The sequence below is a fragment of the Terrapene carolina genome, unplaced genomic scaffold (assembly GCF_002925995.2).
Source record: "Terrapene carolina triunguis isolate 2854851 unplaced genomic scaffold, T_m_triunguis-2.0 Scaffold523, whole genome shotgun sequence".
Classification (NCBI taxonomy): domain Eukaryota; kingdom Metazoa; phylum Chordata; order Testudines; family Emydidae; genus Terrapene; species Terrapene triunguis.
The window spans coordinates 341,334-369,082 of NW_020664874.1; the positions used below are offsets into that span (position 1 = coordinate 341,334).

General features: G+C 40.9%; 1 protein-coding gene across 1 annotated transcript; it reads right to left on the bottom strand.

Annotated features, from left to right (window-relative positions):
* Window positions 1-1,736: 1,736 nt before the first annotated feature.
* RAB10 (RAB10, member RAS oncogene family) lies at window positions 1,737-26,815 on the bottom strand. The gene is made up of 5 exons (XM_024206955.2): window positions 26,700-26,815; window positions 14,070-14,208; window positions 6,493-6,582; window positions 5,739-5,840; window positions 1,737-4,074 (listed from the first exon to the last, which is right to left on the bottom strand). Exons 1-5 carry the CDS (start codon window positions 26,813-26,815, stop codon window positions 3,991-3,993), a joined length of 531 nt encoding a protein of 176 aa, XP_024062723.1. The 3' UTR covers window positions 1,737-3,990.
* Between the last annotated feature and the right edge of the window lie 934 nt (window positions 26,816-27,749).

Consider the following 27,749-nt stretch of genomic DNA (forward strand, 5'->3'; position numbering starts at 1 on the left):
CCTGCTAGTGTCTCACTAACCAATGTCAGTCCGATTCAGAGAGAGCTGATTTTCTTGCGGTTAACGTTGTGGTATTAGGATTTGAATAGCATTTCTAATCATGCGCTACAAGGAGCGGTGAATGATGTGAACCGTTGCTGTCCTTATCCACTGTTCCTTCTGGTGCTTACCACACACGGGCACTCTCAAGCTTGAGGCTTGTAAAATGTGAGATCAAGTGTTTAGGGGGAATCCTGATTTTATGCTCAAAAAAAGCAATTGGTGTCAACTTTTACCTCCATCACCTTTCCTGTACTAAAAGGTAAAAGCATCAATTAATAGTTGTGCCATTGTAAACTCAACTATTTCTTACATTTCTAGATCTGATAGCTGTGAGCACTTAACAAGAGCTTGTGCTGTTCAGGCACAGAATATCAAGTGGTCACTTATGTACCAAATCTATTTATAAGAGCAGCAATAAGACAGCAGCAGTGAATTTGAGGATGGTGATTGCATTTCTTCAGATGCACAAATCTCTTCTTGACCAGATGAAGTGTGCCACTCAATAACCACTGCCTGTCAGCTCATTACTAAAGGACACCGAGTAGGATAAAATGGCAGTGGTGGTGCTTTTGCTGCTACAGATAGCTAGGTGCATCCCTTCCTGTGTCAATATAGAATTGGGTAATGTTACCTCTTCCTGCAACAAGGGACTAGTGTGCCGTCAGTATGCACCCCACTGTCTGCTAAAAAAAACTTCATCACAGCCCACGCACCCAGCAAGTAGGCAAAACAAGGTCCAAGAAATCTTTACTAGGACCTACCACATAACAAATACAAGTTTAGAAAGGCTGATTTTATTTGCTCTTGGTAAAAGCAAGAATGGGACAGAATGATGGTTTATTGTATACAGTTTGATGTAGTACATGGTATAAAGGAATGTGTTTTAAATAAAAAGCCAATGAGTGTAGAGTAGCAGTGTATTTATTTCTCTGCCTATCATTTATTTTTACTTAATCTTTTAGATAGTCTAGCCTTATAATCAAGGCTAGATGTTTCTTCACAGCCATGACTTCCCGAGCAAGAAGCTTGGCTTTTAGTATTAGCGGTCTTTGGTGCATTGGCCATCCTGCTACTCAGCACAGCGTGTTTTCAGGTGATTTGGCTCACTAGAGCCGATGGAGAAGAGTAGAGGGTTTTTTTTTTTTAAACATTATGTTTTTAAAAACAATTGTAAAATAGATACAAGTTAAAGTGGTAATGGAAACTGAAAGTTACAACTCTTGCCATTTTTGCCCTGGCAAAAAGGTAACAGTCAATATTGCTCTGACAGCTGATTACATTAAAGACACCTTCACTGGCATTAGTTCATAGCATGCAGCTGACTTAAATAGGCATCAGGTTAATTAAATCTCAGCATGGACATTGCTAGGTCAGGCCACAGCCAGATGACTCCACCACTTATGAAAAAAGCGCCTGGAAGCTCCTTTTAGACGGTTTTCTACACAAGCCTTAGGAGACATTCCACACACACGGGGAAGGATGCTTCTTCTAAGTACAAAGACAAGATTTGCTAGAAAGCAGAACTAGAACATTACTGCTAATACTTCAGTGGAATGGTTTCTTTAGCATATGCAGTTACAGTGGATGCTTTCCCCTCTTTTCAAACCAACACGGAGTGTCGTACTCCACAAGTAAATGAAAGCCAAGCCGCACAGTTAGAAATCATGTTTTTATATGAACAGAAGTAGACCATCTAGAAATATTTCAGTTTATTTAACTTGTTAAGTAGAATATGAAACTGAATTTGTAGCTAGTTGTATCAGAGAGTGGACTGTTCTCTAACTGCTCGGTGTTTAATGAACACGGCTTCTACAAAGGATCCCAACAGACTTACAGAGGTGGGCTAAGCCCCATTAAGCAAATAAAGACCCCATGTTTTAAACAGACCATACAAAAATTGATGTATACTCCATTTTCCCTTTTTTGATAACGTTAGAAAGTGCAGATTTAACAAAAAGGTAGCCATATTCTGTCTATTTACAATGCTGATCAATATGCTTAATACGTGAGAAACAAAAACAGTGTAAATTTATCACCTAGAGCTCTAGTTTCTTGCTTTTTCCCCCCAGCAGCCACTCAACTGGGGAGGGTGAATGAGTACAGAGGAGAGAAACTGCCAAAACAGAGAGGACCACGGAGACATCAGTAAAGTTACTAAACTGACAGCAGGTCAAAACAAGAATCTAACGTTAAAAGACTGTCATTTCATTAAAGTCAAGTCAGGGTCATTTGCTGATTTCACTATTTAGTCGAGGAAGATCAAGCAACCAAGTGCACAAAGGTCAGGCCAAGCCAGTCAGATTCAGAAAAGCAGATTTTTGGGGTTCTGCTAGAAACTTTCATGTGTGTTCTTTGCTGGAGAATCCTCCTTCACTGTTTATATGCAAGCCAGCTGGATGTTAAAATGCTCTCCTTAGCAAGGCACCCAATTGAACATGAGCAGTCTAAAGTAGCCTGGGGTCCTTCAACTCTCTTCTCCACTAGAAATGGATGAAGCCATTCCATGATTTCAGCACAGGTGTCTTTTGGGGAAAATAGCAAAGCTAGCATACCCTTATCTACAGCTGAAGCATGAAAGCAAAGCAGAAAAGTTAAACACCCACGGGGACACAAAAACACAGGGATACCAATTCTACCTCCCTGCATGAGTCACCTGCTGTCTTCCAACGGGCTTAAATGATGAGCTCAAGAATGACCATGAAGAACAAATTAAATTTTATCATCATAAAGAACTGAACACCGGAAAAAGTGGAAGTTGTAGGGGAGGCAATAATTCAACACAACTGCCAACTTTTGTGTTTTTAAATGACTAGTTTACTTAACCTTTTGCTAGGCTACCAAATGCCCTGTTCGAGCAGCTAATAGAGACTTTAAGTTCATATTAACTGTTGTCAGTTTGGGAACTGCATGTTATATATTCTCACACACAGAAAGTAGACAACCACATCACCCTCCATCAAAAACTAGTGCATGCAAATACCTCATCCATATCATAAAACCCATAGGCTATGCAGGAGAGAGGGGGAAGATACTAGTGAATGGACATTGGCTAGAGGGAAATTAGTAGGCATAACATTTTACCTTGAAAGCTAAATCAGTGCTTTGTATTAACTTTGGCAAACATACCAGGTTGCCATCTTTTAATTAACACATCACACCATGAAGCAAAGCAAATTAAAGCAGCATGCAGGCAAAAGGAAAAGTTGCCAGTGAGAAAAAATGGCAGCAGGATCAGTTCTGAATGGCTAGGTCACCAAAAAGGAGACTTAGCAGATAAATTTAAGATCTTTGCACCACCCTTTGTCCTCTATTCACTACACCAACAATCACAGTAAAGCAACCACAAAAGAGTTGAATATTTTAAAATGGTCACGTGTGGATGGTACGTCTCCTGCACATGCTTCCACCAAAACAAAAAAGGAAAAAAAAAAGTTCCTTTCCACATAAGGCACAGGACAAAATAAACCCCATTTACATACTCAAGGCGAAAATGAGTTTTTTTCCTGGCTTTTTTTGCTGATGCATGTCTATAGAATATGGGGACTCAAGCACATTATCCATAACAGAAAATTCCACTGTTGTACAAAATAAAGTGTTAATTCTAACTTTTATTCTTATACAATTTTGCAGAATAGAGGTGAAATGATTGCTATAAGTTTTGATGTCAAGAACGGGACTATAATACAACCAAAATGTAGTGGTGAGTTGAGCAGATACATTAAAAAAAAAAAGAAGAAGAAGTCACAGACATGATTTTTCTATACATTTTGTTGAGAAAATTAGAGTCAGCAAGCTGTCCTAAATGGAAGAACAAAGGGAGGCTGGAGCTTTGTTAAGATGAGGAACGAAACATTCATTTAAAGTTAGAAGTGGGCAGAGTGGTTTATTTTGCAGCGAGAAGAAAAGGGGGTGGGGTGGTAGATGGCGATTGGTGATCGAGGAGAACGTTCAGCAACACTTGTTCTTCCAGCCTGTCACCCCTCCTCCACTGCTGATATCTACATTTTCACTGTTGGGCTCTTTTACAGGGGTCTGCAATGAAGAGACGCTAATTACATTCTGAAGAGATGCAAACATTCAGCACTGAAGAGAAATAAGCATGCAAAAGGATGATGTTTATATTGGTGATAACATGCCCATAAATTAGATGTGGTCCTAAACCCGCACAAAACTTTGTGGAGATCTGGAGTCAAACTTTGTAGCTCAGCTGAACCAGTCCTACCATATCAAACTCATCATTTCCGGAATTTGGAACAAACTTTGCGGTTTGGGCCCATCACTAAAATAAACCTAACTTTGCTTCTAGCCCTTGCTTTTGGGACTTATACTGGGGCTTTGTTTATCCTACCATCAAGTCACAGAGTACACTAAGGAGACACACTCAGGCAATAGCTTAGAACAGATTTAGCTGGGGGTTCGAGTATCACTTATGTGGGCTGTTCTAAAAATTATTTGGGGTCAGAATAATCTACGTACAGAGAAGCGCTCTTTTAGTGTGTTTTAGTAGGCAGCTTAGACAAGTTGCCTCTTGTTTGGCTAACGTTCAGACAAGTCGTTCTCCCCAGCAGCTAAGACTTAATATTTTTAGCATAAGCAGTTTACTCAGATCACACAAAACCACTTACAATAGCAATATATCTGCTCTATATTTTCAATTCCTTCTTGGGCAATTATCTACCACAGGGGTTCTCTCTCCCCACCCCATCATGAACGCTTTTTTAAAAAACCACTGTCTTACACATTTGGCTTGCTTTCCAGTTTTCAGTATCAAGTCTGGTAATTGGAACATATCTTCTGTGAAGTACTTGCATGTCTAGTCAGGAGTTTGCTTTTAAGTTGCTTTGTAAGCCAAATTCTGAGACACTAAGACACCCATGTTTGCTTGCATCATGGGATGCAAACTTGGTTAGACCTCACTGAAACCTTAAGCTCAAGTGGTTTTGCTCAGATGCTAACCTCTATTTTCAGCTGCTTAGAACCTGATCTAAGTGATCCATTAGCATGTTGCTGTATTTCAGGATAGCAGCTATGTTTCTATTTCTCCTTTACCACAATACCCCGCAGAGCTACAAAAATATCCCATTTCAGACTGACACACAGAAGTCTAGAGTCGCTAAGGCCAGGTCTACACTACCGCGGTAGTTCGACGGCTGGCAATCGAACTTCCGGGTTCGATTTATCGCGTCTGGTCTGGACGCGATAAATCGATCCCGGAAGTGCTCGCCGTCGACTGCGGTACTCCAGCTCAGCGAGAGGAGTACCGTGGAGTCGACGGGGAGCCTGCCTGCCGCGTGTGGACCGCGTCTGAACCGCGGTAAGTTTGAACTAAGGTATGTCGACTTCAGCTACGTTATTCACGTAGCTGAAGTTGCGTACCTTAGTTCGAATTTGGGGGTTAGTGTAGACCAGGCCTAAGTGTCTTCCCAAAACCAATGTTAACATTTAACAGTTCCTATTTCCCAGCAATGCCCGATTTATTGCAATAAAGGTGCAATCTAAGACAAAATGAAGTATCCAAAGTTTCCCCTGGTTGTATAGCACGTCTGCAAAACTTGTAGATTTTCGTTTTACAATTGGAATCTACACCACTTCGGCTAAATTCTCAGGTCTTGCTAGTTTTGATGTGTATGAGATATTTTAAGTGATTTTGGTTTTCAATAAGCAGTCTAGAGAAAACAAATTCCGTGGGCACTTACCTTTCGAAGAATGTCTTCTGCTAATGTGAGGAATGCCTTCTCAATGTTTATATTTGCTTTTGCACTAGTTTCGAAAAACCTAATACCATGCTCCCTCGCAATCTAAACCAAGAGAGGCAAGAAGATTAAACGGTGCATGTAAGGCTTTCTAATGCTATACATTGGTGCTCAATGATAACTATGGTTAGTAACCAGCTTGCTGTAGCAGGTGTAATATTTGTTTTCAGTACAGCAGACAGGAGTGCAAATGATCACTAGTTAATCAAACTGGGAAGATATGGGTAAAATAGTCTAATGCTCCGTGAGGACAAAACAGTTTTACTGAGGTACACCGAAGTAGGTATTCAGACATGATGAATTATAAATAGTTACAAAATCTAATACATGCCACCAATCTATGTCATATGGTATAAATGATTGAAGCAAAAGGATTTGCTGGAGAATGTTAGAAACTAAACAGAGGAAACCGAGCGATCAGCTGAGTTCGCATTACCAGCGGACTAGCCTAAATATAGATGTTCAAATACAACTCCAGAAAAGGTTCTCCTGGGTTTACAAGTCATTAGCAAGTCCAATATTAGTCATATTATTCTTTGGCAGGTCTTACAATGGAGTTTAAATTCTCTAGTAATAACCCCTGAAACAGCTTCAGTTTTATAATGGCTGCTTGGATGATTCCATACTTTTCATCTCTGCAAATTGGGGAAGGTCTCAGTGACACTTTTTTGCAAACCAGTTCTTGCTTGACACTCACCTGTTCTCCTTTTGTTTTAAGTACAACTCTCTTATCTTCCATGTCACACTTGTTTCCTAACAGCATCCTCTCCACATCTTCATTGGCATGCTAAAACAGGAACAAGCAATAGCTCGTTATATAGGTTTTCACATCTGCTCAAAGATAACATGCACCTACCTTGTTCACCTTTGTATGAACTCATCTTTTTGGCATTTTGATTCAATTTAGAGAGAGGTGGGTGGCCCACCCTCTTTGGTGGAGCTTGGCAGGGCTGTGCTAAGTAGCATGTTCCCTAAGGGGCAGCTCTGCACGAAAACTCATACCCTGAAAGTGGGATATGGCAGAAAAAGCCTACAACTTTAAGGCAACCCTGCCACCTCCAGTAGAAGCCAAATTTCCCCCTGTCTTTCTGTTCCCGTAGTCTGTGATTAGAAAAGCCTCCTTTCATAAAAAGGACCAAATGGTGTTTGGCAGTCTGCATTCTTCTAAAGACATTAACCTACTGAATGCTGCTTAAATTAAGCTCAGTTACCCACAGAAAGAAAGAATCAACTTCCTGCCCCACTAAGAAGATTTAATGTCTGCTGGCTTACTGCCTTTAGAACATTTAGTCCTGTTTTCATACAGCCCAAAACACTAAGGACAGATAAAAGAGAAAAAGTCTAGGGTTGCCAACACAGATAACCAAGCTTTCATGCACTGGAATCACTGATTTTGATGCAACTTTCTCAGGATATGCCCGCACGATGGAGAAAATACCAGCATAGCTATGCCTGCCTAGCCCCATGGTATAGATGCAGCCTACACTGACAGAAGGGGTTTTTCTGTCACTGTAGAAATACCGTCTCCCTGAAGGAAGTTAGCCCTCTTCTGTTGGCATAGCTGTACTGGTCAGGGGCATGGTTTTCCCCCCTTACCCCTGACTGACACAGCTCTGCCAACAAGCGTAGATCAGGCCTAAGCGTTTCTAGACTCCTTTGCACAGTGTTACGGTGCAGACAGTAGCTAGTTTAAGCACGGTGTTTAAAAAGGTCAACCACGGCAAAGCTAAATAGCTGACTGGTTAGCAGGAAATGCCTCCAGCTAAGTTCTAACAGCTCTTGAGTTATTTGGTAGGGTGATCGTAGAGATGTAGGGCTGAGTGAACAGTTCAATTATCCAAACCCAATCTGCACAAAAGCATTTCGTTTCCATTCAGCAGCTAGAAACCCATTTACATGGTGATCTTGGAATAGTTCAACAAAATGCACACTAAAATGGGAAATCTGGCCCTGGAGATTGAGTACAGTGGATGGATCTGGTTCTTTAGCATTGTTTGAGAAAAGAAATGAGAATTTCTAGCATCACTGAATCTGAAGAGTACAATGAATATGTTAATCTTATTCTAAGTGTCAGCTTTGTATCTCATCCTGGTCTGCACGTGCTGACATATGCACACAAGCTGCTCATGTGAATCCTGCTTCATAGGGCGGGTGCTGGTTTCACTACACCCCTGTAATGCGGCACAAAGGGGACCACGAAAAGAAAAATGGAGTGTTACACCATTGCTCAAACTGCAAATAAAAATATAGAAACTGATGTACAGAGAAGGAATTTTATAATGTACAACATTTTAATGAAACTGACTGCTTTCCTGGATGTCTAAGGGAGCAATCTCAAAGCCTACAATATCAAATACTGAGAGAAGTTTTCTGGACAGTCTGACAAGACAATTACCTGTTCATCTGGAACAGAACAGAGCCTTAAACATTTGTTCATTAATATCTGCTTACAGGGAAGCCCTCCCTACTTACGCTATAGTAACCAATAATTGTGACAAACTCATAGCTCTGGAAGTCCTCATGGACCAATAGAACAAAGCATCAGTTAGTGGAGAGTTCAAGTATTTTTGGTGACATGCCAGCAGAAACTTTTTGGAAGGGTTTGTAATCTGAATTTACTTCTGTTTCAACAATCTTAAGGAATAATCCATTAGTAGTTATTTATGTTAATAAATATCTAACAAACCAAAGGTCTATAGAATCTGGTTTTCCTGCCTACAGCAGTGGCCCAAACAAGTTGTTTCAGAAGGAGGCCTGCCTGACCAGGATCAACTCAGTTTTGTAGTTTTTGGGAGACTACTTAGATGGCAAGGAGGAAAGATCAAAAAACATGCACTGAAAATATTGACAGTTGAGACACAGTGCTATTTGTCACACAGTGCTTACACAACAACAGACATCTCTGAAGTACAACCAGACTCCACCGCACAATACCAGAGACTTAGATTAACTTCTACTAGCCAAAGTGAAAAACGTGCACCGTGCCACCTTGCTTTTTGGAAGGCACAAGTTAGTCTGTCATGTACTTGAAGTGCTAACTTATTATTTAGTAATTTAAGTTAATTGATTCCATCTCACTTTTTTCTTACACTTTCATTTCCTAGTTTCTCCATCACTCTCTCACACAATCAGGGCTTACGTATCCCACAATTCCATGACTATGAAATTTGCTACAGAAGTGCACTCTTGCTACAAAACTGTGTTACAGAATGTAAGCTCTGGTTTAAAAATTTACATTTCTAGTGGTCATTGAGAGGAAAACCTTGAAAGCATTAACTGTTTAAACCAAGGTCGGCAGACCATCTGAAGCAACAGCTATGAAGTGTCAACTGCCTCATTTGTTTCATCTGGATATTAACTATGAAACTGAAGACAGGAGTGAAATAGTTAAACCATATAAAGGCCATGTCTACACGACAACGTTTTGCCACCGCAAGTTACACTGGCACACAGCCGCTACAGGTAGTTTATTGCTTGTGGGCATGCATACTTGGCTCTTTGCAGTGGTGCTGCATGTACTCACCAGAAGTGAGTGTGTTGATGCAGTGCAATGCACCATGGGTAGGTATCCACGTGTACAACCTGCCACCATTCAGTGTGCAGTCTTTTGGGTAGTTTTGGCAATGCATGGTGCAGCAGAATGGAGTCACGCAGTGGTGACTGGGAGCAACTTCCCATATCTCCATCCCATGATGTGTGTGTCTATTTTCAATTCCCCATGAACCAAGCGGGACTTGTCATTGTCTGCCATCTCTGACAAACAGCCTGTCCAGCTCGGCACTATTGTCATGAGCATTGCAAGCACTGGACGCATGGTCCTCTGGTGTTTGCAGAGCCACAAGAACCACTGCAGAGAATGTGACTATTTCCAGGTCAGTTTGCTGTGGGACATAACGAGAATCAATTCGAGGTTCTTGGTGGCATTCATGGAACAGCTGCCAACAGCAGAATGCTGCTTCTGGGCCTGAGCAATGAGCACTGACTGGTGAGATTGCATCATAACGCACGTTTAGGATGACAAGCAGTTGCTGCAGAATTTCCATATCCATGAACAGGGCCTTGTGCCTCTGTGTGCTGAGCTCGCCCCAGCCATTCAACCTCTGGGGCACCAAACAGAGCTGCACTGACAGTGGAGAAGCGAGTGGTGATCACACTGGAAACCTGCAATGCTGGACTGATACTGGTCAGTGGGAAGTCATTTTAGAGTGGAAAAATCCATTGTGGGGGTCACCACCATCTCTTGCTATGCAGGACTGTGACACTCTGCAATGTGCAGGTCATAGCAGATGGCTTTGCAGCTATGGAGTTTCCAAACCATGGTGGAGCAACCAACGGCACACATATGCCTATTTTGGCCCCCAGAGCACATCAACAGAAAGGAGTACTTCTCCACGGTTACGTAAGTGCTGGTGGATCACTGTGAATGCTTCACTCACATCAATGCTGCCTGGTCAGGGAAAGTGCATGACATCTTTAAGAACACAGGACTGTTCAGAACGCTACAAGCGGAGGCCTTCTTTCCCAAGTAGTGGATTACCAATAGCGATCCTGGGGGATCCAGCCTACCCCATAACTCCTCTGGCTCACAAAACTGTACACCAGCCACCTCAACAGCACGAAGGAAAGATTCAACTCCAAGCTCAGGAAAGGAGAAGGAGAAGGGAAGTGCTCTGCTGCAGTTCTACACTGACTGCAATGGCAGTCGAGCCTGGGATTGTTGAACCTGGAGGTCCACAAGAGTCTGCAGCTTCTGCGCTTGCTGACAGAGAAGCTCCATTATGTCCTGGTGCATCTCTCTCCCCCCCCCCTTTTCCCGTGCCTCTCTCCTGTCTGCCCTTTCCTTCTCCATACAGTCTGCAATATTCACCCTCTAGGGCCGCTGTTCAACAACTGATGCAGCACTGGCTTGCAGGATCTTGCAGATCACGTCCTCCCACATCCTCTTTTCTCCTCCTCCATACTGGGTTAATCGTTCTACTGGTGTGGAGGCCATAATGGCCACACCTACAGACAAAACTGAGGTACCACTGTCAACACAGAAGGAACAAAAAGTGAAACTTAAGATTCAGAACTCCCCACTCCCTTGCTTCCTGAAAGTGTCAAACAAGACATGCTTATTGGCGCTTCTGCTCTGGAGTGCTTGTTCACAGTGCCACTCAGCCAGGGTGACCAGATAGCAGCTGTGAAAAAACGGGACGGGGGAGTAATAGGTGCCCATATAAGAAAAAGTCCCATAAAGCAGGACTGTCCCTATACAAACGGGCCATCTGGTCACCCTACACTCAGCACCAACCATGGTGAGCATGGCCCACCAGGGGTGAGGCAAACAAGGAGGGAATTGCTCAGTTGCATGAAACTAAGTATGGGGTACTGGCACTTCATACTGGCATCATTTTCCACAGGTTGTGGTGGCTTTAGCTGATAAAGCACAGCTGCTGCTGGCATCCCAAAGCAACTCAGGCCCATATGCTGTTAGCCTGTTTATGGCAATGGTACCTGCCGAAGTTATTGCCGAATGACAGGGGAAAGTGTCCTATCATGGAGGAAGAAATAAAGCTCCCATCCCTAGACCCCTTTGGGCGAGGATTTCAGGGTACCTCCATGGAACTGTCATCAAGATCTCTCAGGAGGATTCAATGGACATCCCTGTGTACGTAAACTGCTCTGCACAGCCTCCTCTGCCTGACTCTACCTCTCTTTGTTGTACCTCTGAATAAATTAATGAAAAGTCAGTAGCGGTGTCCTGCTAAGTTGGGGGTGTCATCACTGTAATGGGAAATGTACTCACACACTTATCCAAGGTTCTTTCCCATCTCAGGCTTGCCTCTGCTTAATTGCGGGGACTGACTGGACTGCAGTAGAATCAAAAATAGGTCCCACCTCTCGGCACAGCTGGATCCCCCCCGCCCCCAGTCACCTGTCCCACAGAGTCATCCTCCTTGCTGTTCATGGTAGGGGCCTGTGACCCTGGTTCCTCAGAGGTACCCAGGGTGGTGGTGGGATCTCCACCAAGTGGCAGATCTGCAGCTAGGCCAGCAGTTGATCTGGTGCCAACCAGGACTTCTGGTACATCTGCCGCAGCTCCTAGGCTTTCACACAGCACTGCTGCTGATCTCTGTCATACTCCTTCTCCTGCATCCTCTGAGCAATCTGCTCACAGATGTTGATGTTTCTACAACTGGTTTGGCGCTGCCCCTGCACAGCCTATTTTCCCCACGGGCCCAGGAGAACCAATTTCTGTCTATTCCAAGCCAGAGCAGGTCTGGAGCATGCAGCTGGATCAGCTAGGCAGTTACATAAAACAATGGAGAGCAGATAGAGGGGGGCTGAGCAAGATGGAAAACCAAGGAAAGCCATTTCAAATATATGAAGGGATTTTAAGGGGGGAGGCTCCTGGTCCACATGACCCCTGGGCAGTGGAGTTCACAACAGTGACCAGGTCTGTCAAGCGTTGCGGGACAGCTGCTGGATGACTGTTAGGGTTGACAAAAAACAATGCATCTACACTCACGCAGCACTGACTCGTGTATGTCAACCGTGGCTCAAAGCCACTCAGGGAGCTGGTGTTACTATGTTGACATAACAGGGTACTTAGATGACTGGGAGATAAATTTAAGCGTAGCCGTGCACACAACTAGGTCGACGCAAGGCAGCTTACTTTGACCTAACTTTGTAGTGTAGACCAGGCCTTAAAGACTGATCATTTCAGCAGAAACTCAGCTATCATACTTCTTTCACAAGTCCTTCTGCTTCCTAGGTGCCAAAACCCAGCTGTGCCAAAAATTCCCATCTCAGCTGCTAACGCCTCCTGGCAACTTCCATGAAGCAGCAGTCACTCACACATACAATTCCACAGATGATTAAATGGACCTTGCTTCAAATTTTAGCTTCAGCTGGCTGCAAAGTATACAGGGCTTACCTATAATGGATCATGTTGCATATTCTCCTATACTGTCTTTAGTGCCCATTTCCTCTTGCCTCTGTGCCCACCCAACTCTTCCTCTCCCTTCCCCACCAGCTATGTGGGTCTCTTTGCCAATTTCTTCCCCAACAAAGCTTGTCACTTAATTATTTCATTTCGGGGACTGCCGCATCTTCACTTGCTTATTCCTAGGACCTTTATCTCACCAAAGTGTAACAGTACTCATCTCCAAGCATACTCAGTACTAAAAAGTCATGATTTTCTGTTGCTTTAGGTTTTTTGGGGGAGAAGGGGTTGCATCAGATAAAGCAGCTTCTCCTTTTCCTTGAGGAGCAGGACAAGGCAAACACCTGCTCCATTTAACATGTGGAGCAGTAGTGATCAACATATCAAAGGAGGAGGACTATCAGAGAAAGGAGAACTTCATGGCTGAGTTGGTCTGACATCTCAGATTTCTCATTGAGGAAATACTTAATTCTCCCCTCCAAATAAAGACTTGACTCACTAGGAATTAAGCCATTTTAGATTTCCATATTGATCAGTTTGTTCCATTTAATCAGATCACCTGTGTAGTTCTACCAACTTCTACTGGTTGACATTCTTGCAATGAGGGCAGAGTGGCGTTACATAACTGGCATCAGTAAGCCTTGTAGGGAATTTGCCATCCAGAAGTAGTATGAAACACTGTCAAGAATGTGCTTGGTTCCCACAAAACTGAACTTGACATTTAAGAGATCTTTCCTTCTTTGCAAAACACATTTAGCTTCCATGATGGAGAAACCCATAAATATGTAATCCCTACTAGGACTGGTACATTTCACCAACTAATGTTAAAGTATAGAAATTACTATTATTCTTGAATCATGGTTCTTACTGCAACAATAGCTGCTACCATGGCAGGCCACACGTGTGTTGGTAACCGCTCTTAACAGTAGAGCCGGTTTATTGGAGAAAGGCACACACCCTCACCCGATCTCTTGAATGCAGAAAGAACCCTAAAACTTTTTATTATTATTATTTTTAATAAACTTTAGAAGTTTGTTAGCGTTAGAATTTTAACTCTTAAGATGTGTTTCAGGGAGCAACATTGCTAGTCAAAGTTCTGACCATCAACAAATTCTCTACCTCATGAGGCAGAGGTATGGCATACACAAACCAGCCTGACAGCTCCATCATCACTACCCTCATCTGTCTCCTTGATAATAAAGGCTACTATGGTAGCATATTTGCAAGGGAAAACAGCTAGTCTCCACAGACTCAGTTCTGCAGGGTCTACTTTCAGCAGCATGTTGGACCTGTAATACAGCAGATGCAGTTAGAGCAGAGGACAGGATCTCATTGGCACTGCTCACCTCATCGATGTTTCTGAGCCATTTGCTGATGTTTTCAAAGCTTTTGCCATTAGTGATGTCATACACTAGCATAATTCCCATGGCGCCTCTGTAGTAAGAGGTGGTGATGGTGTGAAATCGCTCCTGTCCTGCTGTGTCCCTGTGAATAGCAACCAATAGTCAGTATTTAAAACCCAAAATGTGTATACATTGGAGGCACATTCTAGATAAGAGTGGGGACGTCTATGTTAGACAGAGGTAAGATCTAATGCACATTTATTGCCATATCTGAAATAGCATGGAAACCTGCAGTACTGTCAGGGACATTCATTGGTTGGTACTGTTTAAGCACCCATTTAGGTAGATTCTAAGACTCTCCTCTTCTCCCTCCCGCAGAGGCAGCCAGAAGTGAGTGTGGCACGAAGACAGAAGAAATGCCTTGAAGCTCATAAGGGTACAGCAAGACTGGATTTAAAAAACGCATTTTTCCCAGGCTATTAAGCTAGCCACAAAGTTCATCAAAAGAACCAAAGACAAGAGACATGCAGGTACAGTTAAACAGCTCAAGAACCTAAAAGGCAGTAGCTGAAGTAACTAATGACCAGAATAGTAAGTTACACCAGTTTTTGTAGCTTATTATTTCAGACCATAATCAAATCTCTTTCCAAATCACACAAAAAACATTGCTAACATAACATTTCTGGTTGGCTTTCACAACAATTGATCAACATAAAAGTTAGATCTGAATTATATAAAGTGAGGCACTAGCAGCAATAGAGATTCTTGTAAGCTGTGTTGAGTAATTTAAGTTAAAAAACAATACAATAAAATGCATAAGAGCTACAGGGATCCCCTGGGCCTGGTATTTTCATTCTAGTTTGCCAATGAGGGACATGTACGGTTTCTACTGGAAGCCTACGTCACACTGATCGTAATCTCTGCAAAAATGTAAGTACAGTTAATATGTAAGAAGATGTGTACACATGCACAAAATTGTTTCTAAGGCCTTGTAGCTAATGGCAGATCACTCAGAGGTAGCATGATGCCTTAACTCAGATTCCACTAGACAGGAAATGGGAGACATTTATCTCCCATTATAAGAGACAAAATGATCAGCCAGGGAGTTTATTTGCATACTGAGTCAAACACTAATGAAGAGATTGTGGAGACTTCAGGTGGAAAATTAACAGGAAGGAGGTATGGGGGGAGTGGGGAACGGACCCTATTTTAGAGGTGAAGAACCAAAGGATTGGTCTGGTACATCTAGGACTGCTGAAAGACATCCTGGCACTCTTCATTTGGGGTGGGGGGGAGGGAGAAGAGGAAGCTGCCAGCTGGCTGGGGTTCATGAAAGAAGGGTCTCAGCCATTCTGGTTGAAAAACCAAGAGACTTTGGGGTCAGCTGTACCTTACTCGACAAGACGGCATCTTGTTACTTGAGTTTAGGCTCTATGAGTGTTATGATTTTATATGTAACCATTTATTTCCAATATTTCTGTTTTCTATCACATGAATCACTACTCTGTAAAATAGACATAATTGCTTTCTCTATAAATACATTTAAGAGCTATGTTCTGAGATTTAACTAGTAAGCTGTGGTGTACTGTTCCTTGGGGAACAGTGGGTCTGGTAATTCTGTGAGTGCCCAGTGGAAAAGAGGCTGGACACCACAGGGGGCGAAGGATGTGGGGTTGGAGAGTGCCTATTGCTAACCTGCATGAGGGACAGTGGAGCCAGGGTGGGCTGAGAGGGGAGTGCTTGTGTTGTCTCTGGCTGGGAGAATATGGGAGCTGACACCTGGCAGGCGCAGACAAGACTTGCTCACGCTAAGGGCAGGTGGTAGCGAGGTGCCTCACAACCGTGGGTACCCCTGGGAAGTATCACAAATACAAATATAGAATGTGCGAACTGGAAAAAACAACGTTCCTTAAAGATTTCCAAATCTTGATAAGAACTTGAATACTGAGAAAACCTTAGTACCTAGTCAGTCTGACAAGACAATCTAGTTCTTCAAGAAACAGAGTTATCACCTGTGGATGAAATGATCCATTCAGCATAGACAGAATAATTGTCAATTGATGACAATGACTAACCAGTCAATCAAGCTGCAATGAAAAGACCCTCCTTTTTCCCCCCTGAGCAGTTACAAGGTAATGATCATGCAGGTAATAGTTCAACATGCTGAGTCAATTAGTTAAATTTAAGTCTTTTTTTTTTTTTTTAAGTGGTATTCAAGTCAGGTTGAGGTTCTGTAAAAGTCAATTAGAAATTTTGTGCTTTTGATTTCTAATGAACTAAATTATAAACACTAGAGGGCTAGTTTGTTTCAACATCACTACTAAAAGGGTCTTATTTGACTTCTCCAAAAATGTTATAGGTAAAATACTGACAATTAAGGCCCTGATCTTGTAAACTTAAATGAATAGTCTTATTGACTTTAATGGGACTTCTCATGCATTTAAAGTTAAAATCATGTTTGAGCCATTTTTGTTTTGAAGCAACAAAAACTGACACCAAATTTTAGTGCATATAGTTTTAGCCCCTAATGCTGCAGTGTTAATGGAAAGTTTAGACTTTCAGTACATTATTAGTGCAAACTCTTACACATGTGTTCACATTTTTCAAACAGAAGCTTAAAGTTACGCTCCTAAACTCTTACTTAAGCACTTAAGAGGTGGGATTTTTCAAGGGCACTTAAGTGACTGAAGCACAAGCCCCACTGACTTTTGGATAAAACTATTTAATTATAGTTAATATCCCTTCATAAATTTCTATAATTAAGCCTCATGCTTCAAGGCATTAGCCTCTCAAGGTATGTCTTCTCAGCAGTTATCTGGGCTCTTATCCAGGGTTCAGCCCAACTCCCCCTACCATCCAAATAGACTTTTGACCTAGATTTGGAGGCGCTTTAAGTTCAGGCTAGCTTATGTGACTGGAGGTATAGGTTAGAACTCAGGCTTGGGTTTAACTTAGGTTAGAACCTGCCCACTTTGCAATCAGGATACAAGTAAAAAGTTGCCTAGGTGCTGATGTTCCTCCAATGTGCTTCCCACAATTCCATCTGGAGGGCAGACAACTGGTTGGGAAAGAATCCCAGTGTCTCAATACAAAAAAACATGGGATATACCCCCCAGACAGAAAAGTGAGAATGCAGAAACAGTAACATCGCTAGGGCTTTGTTGTGGAGATGCTTGCACCCAGACGAGGCTAATGTGGGTATCAAATTCCAGGGTTAACTATCCAGTAAAGACATCCTCAGAGGCCATCTAATCTGCCCTCCACATTACCCCACATCTTCCTACTACGGGGTTCTTACAGCTTCTTATGAAGCATTTGGTGCTGGCCACTCAGACATTTCAGCTTTCCTGTCCTGGAGGAAGTTCAATATAGCTGTAGGTGCCACTGCCTGCAAATAAAGCAGGAGCTATTTGCAATGAGAACACAATGGAGGACCTAGACTTTTCTTTCAGCACAGACAAACATTTTAAATGTGACGCTTCGTAGAAAAAAGTTTAAGTAAAATCTGAAAATTCTAACTGGAAGCTATAGAAACAAGCAGAAAAACCACCACTTTAGCAACAGAAAACTGCATTCACGAGTTCTGAAAGCTGGCTGAGAGGCTTGCTGGACCATTCATGATGATTTTCAATAAGTGTTGGAATACCAGGGAAGTTCCTGAAGAGTGGAAGAAAGCTAAGCTGTGCCAATACTTAAAAAGGGTAAACAAGCTGACCTGGGTAATTATAAGCCTGTCAATTTGACATTGGTCCCAAGCAAGGTAATGGAGTGGCTCATACGAGACGTGATTAATGGAGAATTAAAGGAGAGTAATCTAATTAATGCCAGTCAAGATGGGTTGATGGAAAATTGACCCTATAACACTAACCTGATTTTTTTTATGAGATTACAAGTTCAGATGATAAAGGTAATAGCACTGATGTGATGTAACAGACTTCTGTAAGGCGTTTGACTTGGCATTGCAGATTTTGATTAAAAATCAGAATGATATAAAATTAGTATAGCATACATTACACAGATTAAAAGATGGCTAAAGGAGAGTCAAAATGTAATTGTAAACTAGGAATCATTGATTGGGGATGTTTCCAATAGGATTCTGCAGGGATCAGTTCTTGGCCCTAAACTATTTAACGTTTTTATCAATGATCTGGAAGAAAACCAAATCACTGATCAAGTTTGTAGATACAAAAGTTGGGGGATTATTAAATAATGGAGGACAGATCACAGATACAGAGCAATCTGGATTGCTTGATAAATGGGACACAACCAAACAATATGCATTTTAATAAAGCTAAATGTACAAATCTAGGAACAAAGAATGTAGACCATATTTACACAATGATGAGGAACTCCATCCTAGGAAGCAGTGACTGAAAGATTTGGGGGGATAGTGGTAGATAATCAGCTGAACATGAGCTGCCAGTGCTATATAGTGGCCAAAAAGGGCTAACGTGTTCCTTGAATGCATAAATGGGAGTAGTGCATAGGAATAAGGAGGTTATATTACCTCTGTATTTAGTACTGGTGTGACCTCTAATGGAATTCAGTGTCCATTTCTGGTGATCACAATTCAAGAAGGCTTCTGATAATTGAAGAGGGTTCAAGGAGCCATGAGAATGATTAAAAGATTAGAAAACATGCCTTATATAGCAAGCGACTCAAGGAGCTCAATCTATTTAGCTGAAAAAAGTATTTGACCAGTCTATAAGTATTTATAGAGATAACAAATATTTGATAATTGACTCTTCAATTTAGGAGACAATGGTAAAACACAATCTAATGCCTGGAAGTTGAAGCTTGTAGCCTGATCTGGAGTGTGTAAAAAACTATAAAACAGGGCCAAATTAAAGAACTAGCAACATGTATATAAAACTGGTTTAAATTAAAGAATGAGTATCAACTGATTTTTATAAATGGTTTTTATCCATCCTGATTTAGTCTTTAATTTAGGGCTGTCAAACGATTAAAAAAATAATTGTAATTAATCGTGAGATTTAAAAAAGTCAATATTAATCGCAGTTTTAATCGCACTGTTAAACAATAATAGAATACCAATTTAAAGTTATCAATATTTGTGGAAGTTTTTCTACATTTTCAAATGTATTGATTTCAATTACAACACAGAATACAAAGCGTAGGGTGTTCACTTTATATTATTTTTTTATTACAAATTTACATAGGGCGCTTAGTTCTGTTTCATAAAATCTGGTTTTTTTTCATCTGGATTTTTCAGAAAAAAACATGGGTTTTCAAGATAGGAGAAAATCCAGCTCCAGATGATTACTTGGATCAAGACCCCTTTGTTGTTTCCATCTATTTTACAAAAATGTAGAATATTGAAACTACACAACCCCTTTGGTTGTACTTATCTTTAATAAACCAGGTAGGTTTCCTTCCTGCCTTCTTTTTAATTAAGATTCCATCTTCCCCTTTTCCTCTCCATCAGAACATACAGCAATGTGCAATTTTCAGGCTATTTGAGGAATTTCATTCCATTGGTTGAAGGCACAAGCCTATATTTCCCCAAACTTATTTTGACAAACTCATTCTTAAAAAAAATAAGTGATGTTATATAAGAAAGTTTAATACCTGCTTCTACTTGGGAGTTAGTGCTGCCACTAGCAAGTGCTCTGGCCAATTGAGTCACTAAGTAGCACTCTTTAAAAAACTGCTTCCTGCCTGATGAGCCATCTTTCTTATCACAAAGGGGTTGTCATGGTTAGTGGAAGACATGAAAGCCTAGACCTATAGCTAGTGGTCATACCTTATTCCAACACTTAATACAGCATTATTTCATAGATTGCACTTAATGTAAACAAATTTTCAACCTAGTAATAGTGGAAGGTACACAAATGCTAAAATGTCTTCTCTCCCCCTACTAAAATGATGCTCATGTGTGTAACTGATCCCCCTTTGCCTTCCAGTCAGGCTCTCTTCTGACCCTCAGCTTCCCTTCTCCAATGGAACACCTAAGGCCTGGTCTCTAGTTTTTGTACTGATGCAATTATTTTGGTTAGGGGTGTGATTTTACCGCTGTAGTTATACTGGTGCAACCTCTATTGGCATAAAACAGTGTCAAACTGGCATAACTGTACCCACATTAAGGGACTGCAGTGGTATAGTTAAAACAGTACAACTTGTGTTTAGACAAGTCACATTCCAGTGAATACATGCCCTGCTTAGCAGCTGTTGTGAAGGGAGTGGGACATAAGTCTGTAAACAAATAACGTAACTAAGTACACCTAGGCGTTTAAATACAGGATGTGGCAATTAAATATAGTTGTGTTATACAAAGTGATTTCTCTCAACCAAACATATTACAACAGCAGCCACCACTGGTAGGAGATGTATTAACCTGGAAAGAAACTTACTTTTACAGACAGCATCAAAACAAAGTCCTAAATAAAGCAAAGAATATCATGGGAACCCAATCCATTCAAAAAATAGCTTATCCTTTGATTTTGATCCTTTCCTGTTGTGTCTTTTCAAAGTGGATCATAAACCTTTTGAGGCAGGGACTGTGTGTTTGTACAGTGTTGTGACATTATTGACACGAACTGTGACCGTGCAGATCATTGTTGCAACCGAGGTCCTATAGCTGCACCAAATCTTGTACAAAGGAGGTCAAGTAAGGTGTCTATAGAAAGGCTGTAATTTTCTGGTTATGATTAGGCTGTCTGTATGTGTGTGTATCGTTTTTGTAGTTGAAGTTATGAATATTGGCTATGTACTTGTATCTCAATGGGTTTGATTCTAAGTAGCCTCAGTAAAGCATTTGGTCAGCTTCTTGAGAATGGCCACTTACTGAGAATAGTCCTATCAAGAAACACTTAACTGACAACGGACTTTGGGAGATGCCAATCCACATCTGAGCTTTCCTGGGAAGGTCAAACTAACATGTAAACAATGGCGTTGGCCTGCAAAAAGCTGAATCATTCATGGACATTTGACTTGCCCAGGTGGCTACAAACTCAGGCTTGTTGTGGTGATTTTGCACAGAAGAACAAAGGGGTTTCTGCCCACAAAAGAGAATATAAGAGACCCTGGAAACCTCTCCATTTTGTCTTCAGCTGGCTCAAGAGATGACCCCTCCACCCCAAAGAGATGCCTGAAAGAAACTGGAACAAAGGACTGTAACTACGGGGGTGTGAGTGATTGTTGGACCCAGGCCATAAACCACAACATTGGTCTGAAAAGGATTGGGCCCAGACTAGGAAGGAGTCTAGTCTGTGAAAGAAGCTTATTGGAACATCTCTGGGGTGAGATTTTTCTGTATTCAGTTTCCTACTGTATTAGGCTTAGACTTGCATGTTTTTGTTTTACTTTGCTTGGTAACTTACTTTGCTCTGTCTGTTACTTGGACCCACTTAATTCCTACTTTTTATATTTAATAAACTCACTTTTGTTTATTAATTAATCCAGGGTAACTGATTAACACCTGGGGGAGCAAACAGCTGTACATATCTGTCTATCAGTGTTAGAGAGTGCAGACAATTTATGAGTTCACCCTGTATAAGCTTTATACAGAGTAAAATGGATTTATTTGGGGTTTGGATCCCATTGGGAGCTGGGTGCTCAAGACAGGCGCACTTGCTAAGCCATTTTCAATTAAGTCTGCAGCTTTGGGGGCATGTTGCAGCAGATTAGCGTATCTGGCTCAACAAGACAGGGTTCTGAAGGCCCAAACTGGCAGAGAAAACGGGCTCAGAGGTAGTCTCAGCACATCAGGTAACAGTCCCAAGGGGGTTTCTGTGACTGAACCCTTCCCAAATGTATAATACAGAGGGTCCAGTCCTGATTGGGACCTTAGGTGCTATAGCAACTATAATTTATCCTTACTAAGTAGTAATATCTGCTGAAAGGACCCCTTGTTTTCAGTGAAAAATGGTACATGGTAAATTAAGTGCTCCTGGAACTCTACTGAACATAAATCTATTGCAAGACAGTTTCAATGTACTCAGCTTGCACTGAGAAAAATCAGCAATTTGTATTACAGGGATCAAATCCACACAATTCTATAATATTAGTTATACCCATCAGGGCTGGCCAATGTCTGGGGTTTTGGGGAGGCCATTATAGAAAGTTGTACCAGGTAACATTGTTGCCAACCTGGAAGAGACCAAGCGAGAAGTTAACAGCCTCCCTCCTACTACAGATAAAAGTCCTCCCCCACCCAGACAGGTTCTCCCCATTCCCCTAACTACCTTCAGCTACCAAGATATTATCTAGTCCAGGGGTCGACAGCCTTTCAGAAGTGGTGTGCCGAGTCTTCATTTATTCACTCTAATTTAAGGTTTCGCGTGCCAGTAATACATTTTAATGTTTTTAGAAGGTCTCTTTCTATAAGTCTATAATATAACTAAACTATTGTTGTATGTGAAGTAAATAAGGTTTTTAAAATGTTTAATAAGCTTTAAGAAGCTTCATTTAAAATTAAATTAAAATACAGAGCCCCCTGGACTGGTGGCCAGGACCCAGGCAGTGTGAGTGCCACTGAAAATCAGCTTGCGTGCCGCCTTTGGCACGCGTGCCATAGGTTGCCTACCCCTGATCTAGTCCATAAGCCTGCCAGAGAAGAACTATTTTGTATATTTGTATTGTTAGATATAGAAACTGAAGCCTCATTGTACTAGGTGCTGTAAAAATACTCAGGCTAAATTCCTCAAGGCAGGGACTAAGTAGACAAGACAAAATGAGCAGTAGGGGAAATGGGTAGAGTTCAAGTGACATGCTCAAAGTTACACACCAGTCAGGGCCAGAGTTGGAAATAGAATCCAGCTCTTCCAAATCCCAGTACAGCGATCTAAGCCACTAAAATCAGACTGCTTGGAGTTTTGTCCTGTCTTGTTTTAGATTTCTCTAGAACTTGGCTTTCCACCTCTGCAATTACTACTCCACATTCTCTCACCTCTTATCTGCTAAAAGTTTTTTTTCCAAAGACATCCTGAATCTTTAAGAACAGTCATCCCATTACTTTGTTATAGCCCCTCATTTTATTTTAAAAGTGTAGCTGTCCCTTTCTAGAGGCTCTTCATTGTCAAGAGGGTTGAGTTTACAACAGCTTTTAGAACCTACTTCTTTAGCTGAGGTAACGAAGGCCCATGATTTTAGATCCAAAGATCCCCAGGCTGTAATCACAGCCAGCATCCACAATTCTTCTCCTTAAGTCAATATCCTCTAGAACAGTGGTTCCCAAACTGGGGTTCGTGAACCCCTGGGGGTTCGCAAAATGTTACAGGGGGTTCTCGGGAAAAAATTCTCTAATGGCGGTCAGAGATGTCCCTAGGGATCCTGGGCAGCATGGGGCCAGCAGCCTGGAGCCCCTGGACTTCCAAGAGCTAAGCAGATCAAAGCAAGCATTGCTATCACACCGAGGAGATTTAAACGTCAAGACTCCTTATAAGAAATGGAAAGGGAGGTGGATATTTTTTGCTGTTTTTAAAATTATATAGGCAGCTAGTATTGTTTTTAAAATTATTATGAACAATTTTAAGCTTTGTTGTAACGTGCATTGTTTGCCTGGACTGCTCAAGACCTGAATGCTTGTGTAGGAGGAACTCTGAGTTGGCTTCTTAAATGCCTTCATGCTGTTTCATATCTGAAACATAGGAGCCTTGTCTTATAACAGGCTTATTCAAAGTGATACAAGCTACAAAAGTGAGATCTTGGAAGAGTGTTGCCGTTTTCATAATGCAATAAAAATACTGTAATGATAACTAATAATTAATAACAAATAGTGTGTAATAAGCATGTCATAAAAACAAATTTTATATTTCCAAGATCACTGCTTTTATAATTTATACTCAGGTAAAGGAGAAAATCCCTGGAAATATTCATTTTTAGGAGGGGGTTCGTGAGACTTGACATTTTAGTGAAAGGGGTTCACAGGTTGTTAAAGTTTGGGAACCACTGCTCTAGAACCTTATTTTTTGTTGCTCCACTCTAAACTCCCTCCAGCCTATCTACTGTCAGGTGTCCAAAGATGAATGAAGTCTCATTAGCATAGAGTAACCACTCCTCATTGCTCCCTGTTGACGTGCGAATGCACACAACCTAAAATTTTTTGCCTTTATTGCATTACAATATTGAAAACCCATGTCTAGTTTGCAGGCCAACATTCCTATGTCTCTTTCAGCATTACTGTTTCATAGTCTCTCTCCTCAGTGAGTGTCTTGAATTTCCCCATGATGTATTATCTGGCATTCTTCCAAGTTGCATTCCATTTTCTGTCCATAGTTTTTAATCTCCCTAAGAAACCTTGATACTTCAGTTCACAACTCTTCCCCATTTTATTATCTGCAAACTTAAAGTCCTGTTTATACCCTTTGCGTTCATTAGATTCTGCTCTAGTGAGCAGCTTTACAAACTGAACCTTGTTAGACACCTTCCCCTCCACAATATTCCTTTTTTATTAGAGCATAAGCTTTCGTGGGCTACAACCCACTTCTTCGGTTGTAGCCCACGAAAGCTTATGCTCTAATAAATTTGTTAGTCTCTAAGGTGCCACAAGTACTCCTGTTCTTTTTGCGGATACAGACTAACACGGCTGCTACTCTGAAATATTCCTTTTGTTAGCTTGTTTTCCAATTCTTTCCAATCCAAGTGATAATGCCCTCACTGAAACCATTCATTTAGATTTGCTTTTGACTACAGAGATGCTCAAATGATTTCAACAGAGATTAGTGTTTCTTCATCCGCTAGCTTTGTATTTCTATCTAAAAAGGCAATCAACTTTGCCTGGTATAATCTGTTCTTTATAATAACTGTTGCTTATTGCCACTGACCCTGTTATCCTGGATATGTTCAGAGGTATTCCTAGAAGATAAGGACATTTTTTAGGCAAAATGCTGGAGAAGACATGGTGTGTACAAGGAGGTGGTAATATTCAGGATACAAAGCATGTTAATTAGCAGGGTCATCGGTTTATTGGGTTTACACATGGTACAATAAATATTAAATTGACTGAATTTCTATAAGTTCTTCCCAACATAGACACTTCCCTCTGGCTAGAACACAAGCAGTATGGTAATACCTTGAACCTGAAAAGTGCTGTATGTGCCAACTTCAGTCATCAAAATGATTATCTTTATAGCAACCCTATAAGGTAAATAACTGCTTTCACTGTGTCTCAGGAAATGCAAAGAAAAATGTACACTCCATACTCTGGGGCAAAGTCTGTTACAGCTTACACAGAAGTAGAAGACAGCAGCTGCGAAAATGAAAAGATTATTCTAAAATAATGGTACACAGACAAAAATTCAGGAACGAATTAAAATGCCTCTGCTAAAGCAACAAGTGGAAGAGAAGTCTTAGGCTCCCTCCCTCTCCTCACCCATCTTACATGCATTAAACCTACACGGTGCACCCCTTTTGACCCAGCCTGGAGTTGGTTAGGGCTGCATCAGTTTCATATGTTTATGCTCTTGCTGAGAAAGTCCTTTGCCGTAGGATCAATACAGGCATGGATAGGAACATTAAACAGGAATATGGAAGTAAAAGGCCATTACGCAGCTCTGCAGAATCACCAAATTCTTCCTTAGCCTGTACTGCAGAGCAGGGAAGTGGGCAGATTAATCACAAGTTAGACAACCAAAGGAGCAGAGAGTGCACCTGGCTGAGAAAAAGGAGTCCAAGCAAACTGACCAGAGAAGGCTGCCCCTAGATTGTTAGTACCCACAAACCATATCATCTTTATCCCAGCCTACTACATATGAAAGAACCATCAGTTAGGGTCATCATAGTGGACAGGGGAAAGCTGCTTCCTGAGGAAATGGATTTTTTTGTTTTTAAATATAGCTCACTTTACATGGAAGTTTGTATTAAAAAATAAGCTCACCAGCCAATTAGGTATTTATGCTTTACATGTCTTATTATGGTAAGATATTGTGTAAGAGGCCAAACAGAAAAATTATACAGACATCTTACAAATTCTTGGTGATGCAGAAGTCTGCAGGTATTACCAGAATTACTGATTTATAGTGTCCCCAGTCATGGCCTTATTTGATCTACATAAATTTAAGTTACAAAATACAAGCCAAGTCAGCATACTATAAACTAATACAGTCCATTGTTGAAGAATCAGTTTTAAACACTTCCCACAAAACCATGGACTATCAGCAGTCCCAGTTTTCAAACATTCAGAGAAGAGTTGCCAATAACCTGCAAATGAAATGCAGCTACTCTCCTTATTGAAATGCATTAAGCTTTTAACAAAATTAAGGTATATTTTCCTTCAATATTTCAGAAAAGTAATATGAATTAGTACTGTGCAACTGTTCTAACCCGTACAAAGTTTTAATCACTTAATTTTTCTGTTTCTAACTCTGCTGTCATATCCTTTAAGAAAATTCCATAAACCTATTGATGAACCTCCAGCACTATCAGAAATGTCATGAATGCATTCATGACATTATACTCAAGATAGGCAAAGTACCTAGATGGGAATCTCTATGATTTTAATGTTCTCCTCCTACTTTCTGAAAAAGAAGTTTAAGCAACAATGCATATGGATATTCACATAAGGCAATTCATCTTGATAGGACTGGAAACCATTATGTAGTTTAGCTCAGCTAAACTATCTTAGGAACCATATCGTAATTATGTTGGCAGTACAAGTTCTAGGATGTCACTTACCATATCTGAAGCTTGATCTTCTTTCCTTGTAATTCAACTGTTTTGATCTTGAAGTCTATCCCTACAAAAGAAAGGAAAAAAGCTTTAGCAATACTTCTAAAAAAACAGTTCCACATTTGGACAGAGTTGTCAGAGTAGTTCTAGGCAGAGGGAGCAGGTTTAACTAACACAGCGGGGAAGACGAGAGGACAGTGGAGCCTTTTCTACACTTGAGATCCACCAGTACAGCTTGACTAGTAGCTGCACTGGTGGGAGCTCTCTTAGTATACACAAGACCCCAGAGAGTGGTCTAGCTATATCAATTTTAAAAAGCTGCTTGAAGGTGACATAACATATTTTGAAGGTGATCAGCAAATGATTTTAAAAGATTTGGCTTGTGCTTATGATTGATGAAGGCAGACCAAGTTTTCATATTAGAAATATTGTTCTGATTTTGCTGGAGAACTTCTGGGAGGTCTTGGGATGTTAGAGTTTTAACACCTTAACTGAAATAACCAAGAAGTATTGCATTAAACAAAGGCTTCCTTTATTCAAAAGGCTAATAATTCAAGTCATGCAGGTGTTAAACAGCTTTTAAACAACAATGAAGGGAATTTTAGTCAATTGCATACTTTCACTCTTGTGAAATCACCATTTCACTAGTTCTGCAGATTAATATCTAATCTAGTCAGAAGCTGAGTTTCTAAAGTAAAACAGATCAGAAACTTTAAAACCAAGAGATATTACATAAAATATCAAAGCTACAGAATAAGGACAAGTTTATTTTTCTTTGCTGGTCATGTTCAAAATAACCTACTTCTTTTTACAATTAAGGCCTTCACATTTGTCTTGTCTAGACTACTGCTTTCATTGTTTCTTTAACTTACAGAATTCTCCACTGTAGTCTCTGGGCACTGACTAGTATTAGAAATATGGATGATTTAACTTTTGAAACTGTTGATACAAGTTATTATGTAGCACTGGATATTTGTCAGTAATTGCATAACCCAAGGTACATCACAAAATCCTTTTGTACACATTCCACTGCAGTTATTCATTTTATGACATGCA

Coding starts and splice junctions, on each gene's coding strand:
- RAB10 (XM_024206955.2), bottom strand. CDS start 26,815: ATGTGGAACTGTTTTTTTAGAAGTATTGCTAAAGCTTTTTTCCTTTCT. Junction 6,583..14,069: donor GGCTCAGAAACATCGATGAG/GTGAGCAGTGCC, acceptor TTCCTGTTTTAG/CATGCCAATGAAGATGTGGA. Junction 4,075..5,738: donor CAGAAGACATTCTTCGAAAG/GTAAGTGCCCAC, acceptor TCTTCATTGCAG/ACCCCTGTAAAAGAGCCCAA.